This window comes from Lonchura striata, chromosome 6 (assembly GCF_050655825.1).
Source record: "Lonchura striata isolate lonStrDom1 chromosome 6, ASM5065582v1, whole genome shotgun sequence".
NCBI lineage: Eukaryota > Metazoa > Chordata > Aves > Passeriformes > Estrildidae > Lonchura > Lonchura striata.
This window is the reverse complement of record NC_140708.1, coordinates 32,227,074-32,242,489: the sequence shown is the minus strand read 5'-3', so window position 1 is coordinate 32,242,489 and position 15,416 is coordinate 32,227,074. Positions and strand designations below refer to the sequence as shown.

The following is a 15,416-nucleotide window of genomic DNA, read 5'->3' as shown; positions in this document are numbered from 1 at the left end:
TATTTTAAAATATTTGCTGTTCAGACCTAGAGGTACATTTCCTGTTTTTTGGTTGGACTCCTAATGATGAAGAATGCTCACCCTTGGGAATTTTGCTGACGACACATTTATGTTTTCCAGATGTTTTGCCCATCACTTCAACAAAGAAACAAGGTTTCTTTTTAAAATCAGAGACAAAGCGAGGAACAACTAGGTACTAATTAATGCCAAGGTTTAATCTGGAATAACAAGCAGTATGTTCCTCATCCAAGGACTAGGTTGTGATTAACAGCACCACAGAGCTTATCAGTTTCCTACTGAAAAGATTCAACACTCCATAATTGATAAAGGTTAGCTGCATAACAAAACACAAATGTACAATAGCATAAGAATCAAGTAACTATATTAAATGCTTAAAAGTCAGAAAAATTATAAAAAAAAGTTATTATATTGACAGTAACAAGCACTAAAATACACTATACATATTTTATGGCTTCCAGTTAACAACAGAAATATTAAGGGCATGATTTGCAAGGAGCACAATAAAAGCTGTGTTGCCCCAAGAGATGAACCCAGAATCACTCTGCCACTTACTCTCCCACTTATTCAGTCTCCCTCAAGTTAAGGGAACTGCTACTCTGGTTTAGAGTTAACCATATGTTTAAATATGCTCCTGAGCCAAGTCTAAATTACTGAAGTAAACAGCTTCAGCTCTAAACATTCAACATGGAGCAGACATTTTGCTTGAGAATTTACAATTTCAGTCATTTTTCAGTGTAGAAATACATCTTGAAGTAAAACTAGAAATATATGTACAAAAAGGTTGCAGAAACAATTCCTACTCAAACTTCTTCTGGCTTGAGACCAAATATCCTGGAAAGAGGAACTCCTCTATTAGTATGAAAAAAAAGCAAACATGGCTGTATCTTAAAACCCCACTCTGGATTGGTGATACAAAGACCTGCCTTCAGAAAATTGCAGAGACTCAACAGTCATGGACAAGTATGACTGAAAAAGGCTTTAGCTCAGAAGAAAATCAGTTTTTTGTCATGGACTTTTGGGGATGGAAACAGAGATTGGTAGGGAAATAGGGAAAAAGGCAGTGGTAACACTCACTCTTTGTTTGGGTTTGTGTCCACAGGGACATGACTGTCCCTGCTGCTGTTCTAAACATATGGAAATATGGGCTTTGTAGCCAAGCAAGGAGGCAGAACAGACATTTTTAACTTTGCACAACTCTACGAGCCAGAGAAGGCAATAAAGAAGTCTGTGCATGGCCACGGCCCAGGTCAGTGGGTGGAGGCAGAGCATCCCATGTCCTGCTTCAGGAACTGCCCTACACCGAGTGTCCCACAACATCACCAATGCTGAAGCTGTATGAGAACTGCTGGAAATAACTGCAACCCAGGCCCAAACTCTGAAGGCCAATTCTGAAAATCACTTCTGCTTAGGAGCAGAGGCAATGGACACAATTGGATGCTGGGATATTTCAGTGAGATACCTGGGGGATTTGCTTATTCCAGCTGCTACTGGAACAGATTGCTCAGACAGACATTGGTATCTCCAGCCTTGTATGTGTTTGAAATGTGACTGGAGCAGAGTCTGAGCAGCCTACTCTAATGAGACTTGCTTTGAACAGGAGCTTGGACCAGATGACCTCTAGGAGTCCCTTCCAACCTGAATTGTCCTACAAGTCTGTGAAATGTTGAAAAGTAACTGCAAGGTCCTAAAAAGTAGAACAAATTTTGACTAGCAGTGATACAAGAAACAGAACTCCCAGAATTTTCCTGGAAAGAGTGAAAAAGCTTCACCAGAACTCACATTCCATTTCTGACTGAAGTCATATTGGTCATGCAGCTGTTGGGAAGTCGCATAACTTATTACCTGAGAGCTGAACTGAACCCTTACTGCCTCATTTCTGTCAGACAGGGGTAGTGTCTCTGACCTGTTGGGAATCAAATTTTAAAAGTCTCTTTCATAAATGCAGATGTGTTCATAAGCTTCTCAAAACATCATTGACAACAATTCAGAACACTGAAATATGAAGATTGAAAGAGTATTTTTAAAACAATAATTTCCTGGTGAACCAGACAGGATAAAAAGTTTTTCTGGAGTGTAGCAGCCATTCTTCTAAAATATTTTCCCGCAATTCGAAGGGGGTAGACAGAACTTATCTGCTAATTGAAAAAAGATTCAAATCTACTGAAATTTTTAGCTGGTTACTTTTAGGTTTGTTTGTTTCCCACTGGGCTGTGTGTGGCTTGGAGATTTTCCAAATTCTTTTCTTATAAGCTTTTCTAGTCTATTGGCTTAGGATATGGGCAAAACCCTGAAGAGATTCCAGAACACATTCTTTTCTACTTCTTTCTAGTACACTGTGAGATCCCCAGTTCACACTGGGGTACAGGCCAAGGGATAGAGACCTGAGACAACCCTTTCCAGTGTCTCACGGACAAAAACTGCACACTTCATCAAAATCTGAAAATTAATTTCTACTCTAAGTTAATTTTCTGAACCCCCATGTCTCATCACTGCACTCACAATAAAGAATTTCTTCCTAATATCTAATTTAAACATACTCTCTGTCAGTTTGAAGCCATTCCCCTGATTCTAGTAATGCCATGCCATAAGAGGAATGTATTAGCTTAATGGAACCTAAGTATTTGCTACAGAAAAAAAAAAAAAAAAAAAAAGATCATGAAGTGTAGTAGGTCATTTGTATATGAGAATACTTAAAAATACTTATGACAAAAATACTCTTACCCACACCCCCAAAATCTTGTGAGACAACAAATTCCAATTCCAATAGGGCTGGGTACACTATTGCTGGAGCAGCAAACTGGAATAGGAAGTCCTGTCCCTGTTATGCCACTGATTTCTTTAGTGAGCTATGGCCACCTATAAAACCTGTCTCTGCTTATACTCCTCATCTCCAGAACATTTTATGCACAAACACATGGCCAGGGAATTTAGGTCATACAAAGGCAGTAATTTAGCCCTCTAGCTATCTAAATACATGATCTCTTAATATATTCAGCCAGATTCAAAGATGCTGCATTACCTTTCCCAGACAGTAAAATTAGAAAGAGTTATGCATTAATTTGAAGCACAGAGTGTTAGCATGGCATATGACTTCAAGCATATCAGCAAATATAGATTGTGGGAACAGCCACTATATTGAGCAATGTTAAATGTAACATTTCCTTTTCTGTATAATATTGATGTGGAGATGGTCCTCCAGTGTTTTCTTTTATTGGTTCCAGTAATTATGTAAAATATTGTGTGGTGTGTACTGAAGTATGCAGAAATTAGGAAACAACTGCCAATCTGTCCTAATTATATTTCTTGCAGTTGTATTTATCTGATACATACTGATTTCTTGGGGTCTGTATTTCATGATTATTCTTGTAGCTAAACAAATTGGGATGATGCTGAAGCTGGGATAATGCTAGACCCTTCTACTCAACAGTCACAAACAAATTAAATTCACTGCAGGTCTATCAATTATGTGGTTTCAAACAACATCCTGAGAATTGTCTACTGAAAGCTGCTTCTATGCTGGCATTGCTTTTGGCACATTTACCTGACCTGAGCTTAAATCCTAACCTGACTTTGTTCTAGATGGGTGACTCAGCTTAGCATTTTTGTTGAAGAAAAGGAAATCCAGTGCTGTTCTGACACATAGAAACATGCCATCATGGTGTTGAACTACATAATTCTTTTGTCTGAAAAGAAGAGCCCAAGTGTATCTCAGAAAGATCTTATTTTTCATTTGGCTTATGGAACACTTATAAACTAGGACTCCTAACTGTGATTCCCAAACACAAAACAAAGTCAAAGGTTACACCATATGTTTTTGTTTCAGCTTCTCCAAATTACTTGCAAATGTATTCAAACACAATATGAGGAGATACTTTATTTTATTGAAAATAACAGACTACAGGGTGCTGCAAAAAAGGCTGGGGTACCTCAAGCATAAACATGGAAAGAATACATTGGTTTAGAAACCCATAAATCCTTATTTGAATCTGCCAACCTGAAAGCCAAGTAAAGCCCGAAAAAACTATTTTTCCTAAATGCTATGTCTGATTAAGCCATACTATTAAATGACAGCTGAACTTTAACATTAATATGATATTATTTAAATAACTGCATGATTTTTTTTACACTAAAATGATGAATGATTTTTGGACAGCTCAATTGACATAAAGCAAGAAACCCCTTTAATGAGATTTGACAAAATGGAGACATATGCAGAATATTCGTTACAGCTCATGTCGCAGAGCCTTTCTGGGGGAGACTTGGGTTTGGTTGGTGTCTTTTCTTTTCCTTCAGTTTTTTTATAGTTTATTTTGATTGTCTACAGTCACTGAACCATCCCTTTCAATTGCCACTTCCTTCCTCCATGGATTTTGAATTTAGCTTGTGTCATTTACATATTACTCTTAATCAGAGAATTTTATATGTTACATTTTAGAGTTGGAATTGTAAGAAATCTGTGGAATGAAGGCATCAGGTTCAGTCACTTTAACCTTTGTCAATTTAGTATACAAGGAACTAACAAAGGCTGAGGATACTTATGCAGAAATAAAGCTTGTGCTAAAGAACAACTTATAAAATTCCAGTTTTCACATTTCCTAAGCCAAGTGACAAATCAACAACGACTCTGCTAAAATTTTCTCCTATTTTTTTCTTTTTTTTTTTTTAATAAGCAAAGTGCACTAAGCAAACACACAACATAAAAGCCTGTGGCAAGGGTAATTTCAGACTGAACTCTTCAGAGGATGCATTAAACTCCTTTAAAACTGTACTTTCTTAGCACCCAGCACTGCCTATTAGAGGGATGCTTTTCTTCTTTAGGAAACTGAATATGTACAGAAATATAGACATCACAGAGAAGCTCAGGTGCTGTTTCACTGGGTAAAGAACATATATCCAGAGGTGCCTCTAATTCAAAAAAATCTGTCTGAGAATGCACCGATGCCAATTTAAGGGGAGAAATAATCAGTGGATAACTCCTTCCCTTGAGTCCCACATAGAGTTTTAGCACATTGCACAATTTTCCTTTTCATATCACTTCATTTTGATCCCAGGGACAATTTTCATAACGTTGAAAGTGTGGAAAAAACATGCTAAAACCGCAAGGGTTGACAGTGTGTCTGCCCCATCTATTTAGGCAGAAATTGGTAATTTTAACCCTTTTTCTACACAGAAAATTTATGCTGCCCCAAAACATTTACCAACTTTCTCATTTTAACAGGCAAAACTCCCCCTCAAAACACAGAAATCACTCAAGAATAGGAAACAGAGAAAATAATAATCAAAAAATGTTAATTTTAGAACACACATCCAAACCCCCCCAAACAAATACAAAGAAACAAAGATGAGAAATCGTTACAGAAGGGCTATCCTTCAGGTTCAGAAAACTCTCTCTATAGGCATGACAAAGCCTTCTATCATCCAAAGACATTCTACACAGCAGCCTGGGTAAAAAAAAGTCAGGTGCACCAGCAAAATGTTGAGATTGAAGTAAAATTGAAAATAAAGGCATGGAGGGAGAGAAGAAGAAAAGGAAGAGCAGAAATGTCCCTACCTTGGCCTTACCTTCGCAACATTCCCGTCAAAATCCTGGAACTCTTCCCTAGGTTTGCATCTGTTTCTCTAAGCTGGGGAGAAAAGAGTCCTGTTAAAGGTAAAAGGCACACGTAGCACATTCTGTACAAAGGACAGGGGTTTCTACAGTCATCTCAGCCAGCTAGCTTCAGCTTTAGCACACAACAAGCTTGTAAAGCCACCTAAGCTCTGAAATGTTAAAATACCTTGTCTTGTTTTCACTTACATAAATATGAAACCCAGGCAAGGGAAGTCATTGAGGCAACAAAGGTGAGTCAGGATAAAGAGCAAAAGCTTTACAAATAAAGGGTTGCAGGTAGAAGCTCTATACGTTGGAATCCATAAGTCCCACGTGTATGTGTATTGTTTGTGTACACTAGTGAAAGGATCAAGGGATGAAGAGACAGCCATGTTCCTGATGCTTCATGAAAAGAAAAACATCTTTCTTTCACTGTTTTTCAAAGACTGCAGTTTAAAGAAAGAAACAAATACAAAATATATCACTTTAGCAATCCTGTCAAATAAATATGTCTATACTGCCCCTTAAATAAAAAACTTGTACTGATCTTACAGCAGCCACCTCTGGCCTGGGTGCTCAAATGCTTTGTGAATAGTATATATCCATGTCCAGGAGGAACAGCTGTACAATATATATTGTTTTTTTCATGTAAGGAACTCTCACTCACTGAAACAACCATTTTTGTAGTTTATTAGGACAAAGGAAACCCACAGTTTACAGCTAATTACCTAATTAGCAGTCTTGTTCTACAGCTCTCAAAAATACTGAAAAATAGGTAAAAATAAATAGAGTAAATGAAAAGTTTTGAAGCAAATTAACTTTGTGTTTATTTCTACTGCTTTTTAAAAGGAATTAAAATGTCCCCTCTCTTTTTGTTTATTAGCGTCCCACAAAAGGAAATCTAGAAATTAGAAGATTATAGGAAGAATGGGGTTACTTTCCTATAGCCTCTTTTGCCACTGGCAGCTAGAAGAGAGACATCTTTTGACATTTAGACATCTTGGAACCAGTGGGACATCAAAATCCACTGTAAGAAGATAACGTAATGGTTATGACTATTTCAGCTATGAAATGGCAGGGACCACTGTTTCTAACATGCCCCAAAACACAGCTGTGTGCACATACTTAAAAACATTCTTCTCCTTGTGAACGCTGAATATTTACCTCTTCATTATCAAATCAGATTGAAAGGATTACCTGAGTCATTGACTTCTTACTGAAAAACTTTGTTGTAGTAGACAAAATGCATCCTGTGTTGCAAGTCCATCAAAGCAGTAACACTGCCAAGGAGAGTGGCAGTCTTCCAACAACAAATCACCTTCACCATAACAAACCACTATTATATCTTGAATATTTGAACAGCAGCAATATTAAACCCAGTCTCTATTCTGGAGCACAATACTGTAAATATTTGCTGCCAGATTTAATGCTTATTACTGAAATCAGTAGGTGATGTGACAATCAGTGTCAAATAACATTTTTGCATAAATTTCATCCTTATTCTTCTAAAAGCTGTTAAGAAAATACCAAGTAGAAGCTGGGACTGTATAACACCAATCAAGTCTTGCTCTTAGCAATATCATATTCAGTGGGAAGGCTTGCACTAGCTCTCAGATCTCTGTAATTATGTGCTATGATGGAACAAAGATGAGTATTATATTCCAGGGAGGCCATTCCCTCATTTTTTCCTGATTCATCTAGACAATTCAAGCTCCAGAAAAGCAGTTTAGCCCAGTTTGACACAAGTAACAGCAGAAAAAATGTCACAATAATTTTTAAAAGGCTCATTAAAAAGCCAAGTTTTTATCTATGCTAGAAGGGAATCTGAAGTACAAATGTATGCTTTACATTGGTCTTTTATTATTCATAAAGATGCATTTAACACTTGGGGCTTCTCCTCCCTTTTCACAGAAAAGTAGCGCTCTCCTTTTTACCATTAAATGTTTGATCCTAACTTTCCTCTCTTGCTGCAGGATTCTACCTGACAGCTAGAATCAGTGCTGATAGTTAGGAAGGGGAAGCTGAATCTTAAGGGTTTGACAAACTCCTCTAAGCAAGACGACCTCATATTTTTATGGAAACAAAAAACCCACAAAATAAGCGAAAGAAACATTAAAAAAGAAACAAACATGTACACACAGAGTTGGAAGATCTCTAGCTACCTCCCCAGAGAATGCTAAGAAAACACCTTTTCTTCCTGCTCTGGCAGAAAAAAAACCTCACATGAAGAGTTTCAAACCGTAAGTTTGTTTTTATTTAAAACTGAATTATCTGATTGCAGTTGTTCCACCATTTCTTTACCAATACCAGCACACCACAGAAGTGTGGAATGGAACTGGTGGAATGTGAGTGAACCTCTTAAAAAGCTGCCTTAGTGAAAACATTTTGAAACAGGTTTTGATATTAGCAATAGCAAATCTATATTGTGTTTAAAGATAATAATAAGAATAATAATGAGAAAACAGGAAGATGAACAAGATGCTGACATTGATATCTTGTCTGCCTTAGACAAATTTTGATGTTTTCCTAAAAAATGTTACATCTTTTAAAGTCCTGTATAATCCAGTTAACCTATTTGACTTGTAGCAGGGCTTTTATCCCTTCTCTTTGCCTTCAGAAGAAAGTACAAGTTTTACTCTACAGACAGGAAAATTGATCTATGTAAATTTAATTGAGACATTAACTTATTCAATTTTCATTATAAAAAATAATTTCCCTAATTTTCTCAATATTGAACCATTAAAGCTGACCATCATACTCATGATGACAATTTAATTCCAGAAGACAAGTTTATTCCCTGGTTGGTAAGATAATAACTCCATGTATTTAATGTACAGCTATTATGCATTAATAAAGCACCCTCTGTTCTGGTATTTTAAAATCTCCAGAAAATGGAAAACCAGCTAAATTAAACAAGATCTCCTCTGGATGTTCATCTGAGTGTATAAAGACAGGTGGAACACGTTGACTCATGTGGCTCCAGTGGAGAACTTTTCTGAATTCCCTGAAGAAAATATTTTAAGTATTTTTAAGTATTTAAGTGTCTCCTGGTAAAAAACTTGGAAGTTGAGATCTTCCATTATGACAAGTGGTTGTTTTTTTTTTGTCCTAGAATATCCTTATTATTTTTAATCTTGCTCTTTGCATCTTACAGGTTTTGCCTACAAAGAAATTTGCTCCTCAGGTGGAAAGTAATGAAAAGTTATTCTATGAACCACGTGTACATTGAGTGATCCGAACTACGTTCCTGGGATATACAGGATCAGCAGAAAGGAGTACATGGAATTTACCTCCATTGCCTAAGTTTTATTTGTCCAGCTAGAAACAGAAAACCATTTTAGACTCAGCAGTGGCTGGGGATATAAGTGGAGGTGAAATATGACACCAAGTTGGCAGAACAAAACTTGGTCAGTCCTCACAATTCTTAGTTACATTTAGTGATCTAGCTATATTTAGTGTTTTAAAGTAGCTAATGCCCAGCACTTCAGAAAGCAACTGGTCCAGCTGGCAGAAAATGCCACATTAATGCTGTTATAGGAAGCTTTACTTATCAAAGCTATCCAAGTGAAGAAACTCCCTGAGACATACCAGGTTTTTTTAAAGTGCCATTGGTCAGTTAATAAATGTGTGGGAGAACCTGGCTTTGTAAAAATTGGATACTTGGGAAAGTATTGGAACACGTCATGGACGTGAGCAGAAACCAGAGACAGAAAGGCTGGGCTCCCACGTGGAAGTTAGAGCACTTGTACACATGGGATGGGATGGGCTCCTGAGCATCTCCATGAGCTCTGCACAGTGGAGCTGATCCCCGTGGAAGCTGCATCAGCCAAAATGACACAGATATGTTACCTTGGCTGCAGAGACAGAGCAGCAGTACCTGCTCCTCACACAGACCTGCCCCAGGGGATATTTGCATCTGCAGCTACAAAGAGTAAGGTTGCTCAGCTTTAGAAGCTCACTTATGATACTCAACTGTTCATAGGAAGCCCAAGAAGTCATTGGAATGGACAGTGTAAAAAACCCTTCAAAGGACAGAACACTGACCTGTGATAGTGACAGAAAATTTGCTCCCAGCAGCAGATTTTATGACTACAGTGTGACTCCCCATCACAGAGACTCAGCAGGATGGGGCCCATGTAAGACACTTTGTAAGTTCTCCACTGCAGATGGTGATTATATCTCATTTGGATTATTTTTGCATGCACAAAGAACTTACCCAATGCAAATAAAATGCAGAATCAGCAATTACTTATTATCAAACTTACCCTTTCCCGAGCACGCTGGATCTTCTCTCTGTCATGGCTGAGGTTTTCAAGCATCTCCTGTCCAATCTGCTCTGCATTAAAGAATGAAAATGTAAATCATGAAAAATACAGCTTGTGACTGCAAGGCCTTAAAATGCCAAGTTAGATTCTAACAAGAGCATTTAACACATGTGACAGCCTAATCACTCCTCCTAACTGCAAAGAAGAATATATAATTATATTAAATTTTAAGTTTTTTAAATAACATAAAACTGAAGAAGCAAACCAGAAGCTGCCCCTCTGTAGTCTCTTAAGATTGTCTACACCCTGGGAATTGATGCTGACCTTTGATCTGTGAAACAAAGGCAAGAAGACTTTCAGACTTGCTCTAGATGCTGGGTGCTCATACTTCCCATCTACTCCTTAAGTCCAAGGAAGTCAGTAAGCCTTTGCTAAAACACCAGCCATCCTCGTACATCTAAAGACACAGAAGTCATATTAGAAGAAAACCTCTCTCAGTGCCTCTCAGCACTTACCATTGATGCTTAAATGAAAGCTTTTTCAGGCTCAGCCCAGTTACTGGTGTCTGCTTTGCTCCACCATGGACTGTTTCTGGCTGGCTTAGAGATAGGCTGTAATCTCCTGATGTTTTCAACAGCAGAGACATTAATTTATAGTCATCACTATTTGTTTACACAGGGGCCGTTTGCTTCCCCAGCTTATGCTGAACCAAAGGTTGCAAAATTATAGTGGAGGGGCCTCAAGATATGGTACAAAGACAACACAAGATGCCAAAACTTTACTCTTCAAACAGCTTCAATCAAATGCTTCTCTAACGCTGAAATATTAGCAGCAAGTATAGAGAAGAGATTTTAATCTTCAAAGGTCTATAGAAATATTAAGAAACCCTTCCTGTATTTCCCTGAAGGAGAAAAATAAGTTAAATCATTCCCATTTTACAGATGGGGAAGCAGGCAGAAGGAGCTGAAGCAGCTGTAGCTTTGCCTCAGGACACACAGCACGTGTGAGACAACCAGCATTTCTGTGCATGTTCATTTAGGGTCCTTAGCAGGCTTACCAGAGATACGAACCAAAACAGTAAAACTACAAAAACATGGCTATCATGGCTATTATTTTCCTACACAACAAAAAAAGCACCTTGCTTTTGTTCTGGTGAGTGAGTGGGATGCTAAATGTCCTTATTCAGGGAGCCTTGAGAAATGGATAATTAAAAATTCACCAATATGTTAGTAAACACAATTATGATTTTTTTAATAGATAGTCCATTTTCAAGGAACAATCCAAAGTAGAATCACCTCAAACTTTAAAAGTTTGAGACAAGCAATGCTATTTTTAAATCCATTTAACACAAGGTACACAGTCTGCCAGATAAAGTCTGAGGAAATTCATTACACATATATTTCTCTATCAGTTGCCAAGTATAGTACAAGTAAGATAAATATTTCCTCTGACCACAAATTGACATCCTCATTATGCTATCTTGTCCCTCTTGGCTCGCTGCTCTTTACTTTTAGCTGTATATACAATGCCTCCCAAAGGTGAAATGTGGTAAGATACATGGGTTTGGAGTTAAAAAGGCTGCACAGTGCAGTGCAGTTACACAAATGGCAGCCTCAGAAAGTGATTCACGAGAGCCTTGCTTATGTTTGCATGTCAAAGGACTTACAGGATGGAACTATACTGAGCTTTTCCTCATTAAAGCACTAAAAATACTAACAAACAGAAATATGTGTTCAATATAATCCAGGGGATGAAAAAAAAACCAAAACAACAAAAATAAAGCAAAATCTCTTAAAAGAGAGGGGGGAAGAAAATCAACAAATTACCAACCTAGTAGCATGAAGTGAAATGATAAGAAGTGTATTTAGTGCTAAAAATTACATGTATGTTTGCAGACATAAAGGAGTACTAGGTACAGATCTTCCTTCAAAGGAATAAGTATAAAATACATGGCTAAAATGGTTTGGTATCTCATGAAAAAAGCTCAAAAATACCTTTGTAGGGAACAGTTTTATTTTTATTACACCAATTTTTAAGCAAGTTACTGTGGGTTTGTATATTTTTTTTTCATCTTCTTCCTGTCACTGGCAAGTTCACACTCTTAGCTTTTTATAATGATTGAGTTTATTTTCCAACCATCAATGTGACAGCAGCATCAACTGTAAGTGAGGGTAAAACACCGTCACTTTGACGAATAGTGTATTTTCCTCTCATTGTCGATGACTGAAGACATCAATAAATAAGGAAGGAGAGCATGTCAGGCAGAATATCACAGAATGAATTGTTGATATGACACTTAGGGATTAAACCTTCAGCCATGAAGTTCAACCTAGCAGAGGGGTCTGAGAACTGAGATAGCTGCGTTTCTTCCCAGCAGCCTCTATAGATAAATAATTGGACGGATCATCAATTTTACAGGAGTAGCTTTACTCTACGTGCACTTTCGTTGATGATCTTTGGCCTTTTTTGGGCTAAAATAACAACATAAGTTGAACAAAGACATATGATGGAGATAACATAATCTCACAATAAGTTTGCAAACATAAATTGACACCTTTATCCACTTCATATCTTCATTCAACTCAGAAAATTCACTGATGACAGTGAAACTTGATTTTTAGCTGGAAGGTCAAGACAGTCAAACAAAAATATTATTACACAGAGAAAATAGAGACTTCTCAATGAAGATGTCTCTTCACTTGGTTTGCAAGTGAAAGCACCTTTCACTAGGAAAGGGACTAGGAAAAATGTAGCATTAGCCCACAGTACAGCTAATTACAAGCTTGATATAATTGCTTTCTAACAGTTTTCAGGTTTCCCCACAACTCTGATGCTTTCCTTTCAGTTAAAACATTCATCTATGTGGCAGATTCATGCTTTTAGTGCAATGGTGTTGTATGGATCTTCCCAGCCTACTTATAATGCAAGTCATTGAAAAAGCTACTACAGTTATGTGCAAAGGTCAGGTTTGTAAGATATACTGTAGTGCAGATGCATGAATTAAGACCAATACACAAACTAAAGGGTGTTTCCTCTTGCCAGTAATGGTGTTATTTCCATAGAATCTTAACAATGTCAATTATTTGGGGATTATGCCAACCTTTCAGTTGTTTTATATGGACAATGTTTAGTATGGTGCAGTCCCAAGTCCTATCAAAGACTGAGTGGTGCTACCTCTTCTAACTGGTATTCCCAAAGAGATGCATAAAATTATGTTTTAAAATTACAGCTAAACTGTGAGAAGCAGAAGGGTGAATGCATTTACATCATTATTATCTGTGTACTGACAGAGGGCAGGAATATTCGATAGAGCAATTATCTCAGTCTTAAACAATGTTTGCTTCCTGGATGGAAAAAAAATATTTCTGAAAAAGTACATAATATTAACAAGCATCATCCTTAAATGGTGAATGCTAAAATCCACAGCTCTAAATGTATTCTGCCCTAAAGGTGTTTGAACAAAGTATGGGAAATCATCCTCTTTATTGCCAAGCACTTCAAAAATGCCATGTTGTGAGTCCAACACAAATGGTGCCTGGTTCTATGAGACTACGTTATGCAAGAAAAATATAACATTTCTTATCCTAAAACACTGAAATTAATTAGAGGAATGAATACAACTTTCCTCACTTGAAGAAAAAAACCAACACCCTCCTGCACAACGTAACAAACACAAACCTATCTTTCCCCTTCACATGTGCACAAACTGGCACATGGCTTTCAACAGTTAGGCTGAGATAAACCCAAAATAAAATGATCACTTCTAGCAATGATTTACACTCCTGAAAAAGCCCTTTCTTTGGAATTTGCTTGTAACCTATATGCAGTATTTATACATACAAATTGTAGATATTTAATATGTGTTCCACCGAGTTTGATTTCTAATACTTCCACAGAGTTTGATTTCTAATACTTACACACATCAAGGACGCAAAAAATAAGTTGTGCTTGACTGGTTTCTTTTACCTTTTTTGCCTCCAGTAATTCAAGTATTTATGTACTTTATCAGCTAAACTGATTCTGAAAGAGCTTTTTCTAATCACTAAAGTCAATAATACTTTTTTGCCCTAAGAATGACTAATATATTTACTCAAGAGACAGGAATGACACAGAATGAGCCTCTCCAGGCTTTAGGATAAACAAACATGTATTTTTATGAATTTTGAAGACAGACTCTCAATTTTTCTTTTCATATAAAAAAATATAAAAATCCAACATAATTTATAGAGCACTTTTTCTCTTAAAGTGTACCCTGTGTGTTTACATATATATGTGTGTATATATACATATATGTGTGTGTACATATAAAAGTGTCATAAGATATAGCAGTTATCTTGATATGAGTTAAAATTAAAAAAAAAAAAGCTTAAAACGAACAGAATCACTGAAAGGATGCCTGGAAATATGATTTGCTCAGTCTCATCATATGCATGCATCAGAGCTATGTAATTAGAGGTTGGAAAAGACAAATTAATTTACACTGGGAAAACCAGAAGATCATGTTAAAAATCAAGATGGCTATTCTACAGAATAATGAAATACACTACAAAAGCCACTGTGTGTTCATCAGAGTAGGAGTGGGGAACAGTTCCAGGCTGAGATCCTCAGCCCTGCCAGTGAGCAGTGCCATTTGGGGAGTGCAATTGTGTGTGGTCTTTGCACAGAGACGTCACATGCTCTGAAGATGTAGCAAAAGCTTATACAAGATTTTTGGAAACTATGCTGACACAGGCTGGGGCTTTTTTTTTGCCTAACGCCAGTCCATTTTGGGCAGGTTAAAAGTTTTGATTTTAGGAGACTAGGATAAATCATCAACAGCAGTGTCTGGGAAAAAGTACTAGAAAATGTTAAAAGCTCACTGTTCAGAGGTGACAGCAAGCAGATTTACAAACTTGGAAAATATAGGTTGCAGGAGTTGAAGAATTCAGGGTTGAGTTGAACACCTTATGCTTCTGACAGCAGAAAGTTAATAAAGAAAGTGATGACATATCTTGAAGTATAGGGACACAGGTAAAAGTCCAATAAATTCCCCAGTTCACAGTTGACATATATTTACATAGAACAGCTGATATAATTAGAAACATGAGGATTTAGATCATCAAGGTTATTTAAAAATAAGTACAGGGTAATACAGATAAATTAAGGATAATGGAACAGCCAATGCAGAGAATTTGTAAAGCATCAGCAGAACAGTGAAACATGAGTTAGTGCTCAAATGCCTCAAGAATCTGCCTTGAAGATGCTAATCTGCATGCTGCTACGTGGTCAATTAACACAATAAAATAAAAATTAGCTACTTTTTATAGGGATTAGCTGGATTCTTCAGCAGAAGCAAATGCCATCCAGGTGGAAAGAGCACTGACAATCCACAGCATTCACCAAGGACATCCAACACTTCCAGAGCTGTCAGAAGTTCAGTTGCAAGAGAGGATAAAAGCAGTTGCCCAGTCTTACTGTGGAGGCAAGTAACATCTAAAAATACCTCCCAAACTTCCAAAGTCCAAGATGTCCACCAAAGTGAAAACTACAAACATTTTTCA

At 37.1% G+C, this 15,416-nt stretch overlaps 1 protein-coding gene across 11 annotated transcripts in view; it reads right to left on the bottom strand.

Moving 5' to 3' along the window:
- Positions 1-15,416, bottom strand: part of VTI1A (vesicle transport through interaction with t-SNAREs 1A) — a 266,161-nt gene that overhangs the window by 101,545 nt on the left and 149,200 nt on the right. For 6 of the 11 annotated variants that reach the window (XM_085583713.1, XM_085583712.1, XM_085583715.1 and 3 more), the window contains 2 exons: positions 9,877-9,947; positions 5,584-5,645 (listed from right to left, as the gene is read on the bottom strand). In XM_085583713.1, the coding sequence (XP_085439839.1) occupies positions 5,584-5,645; positions 9,877-9,947 (133 nt within the window). Of the gene's footprint in view, positions 1-5,572; positions 5,663-9,876; positions 9,948-15,416 lie in introns of all 11 variants that reach the window. The other 5 variants (XR_014956324.1, XM_085583716.1, XM_021525993.4 and 2 more) reach the window with 3 other exon arrangements.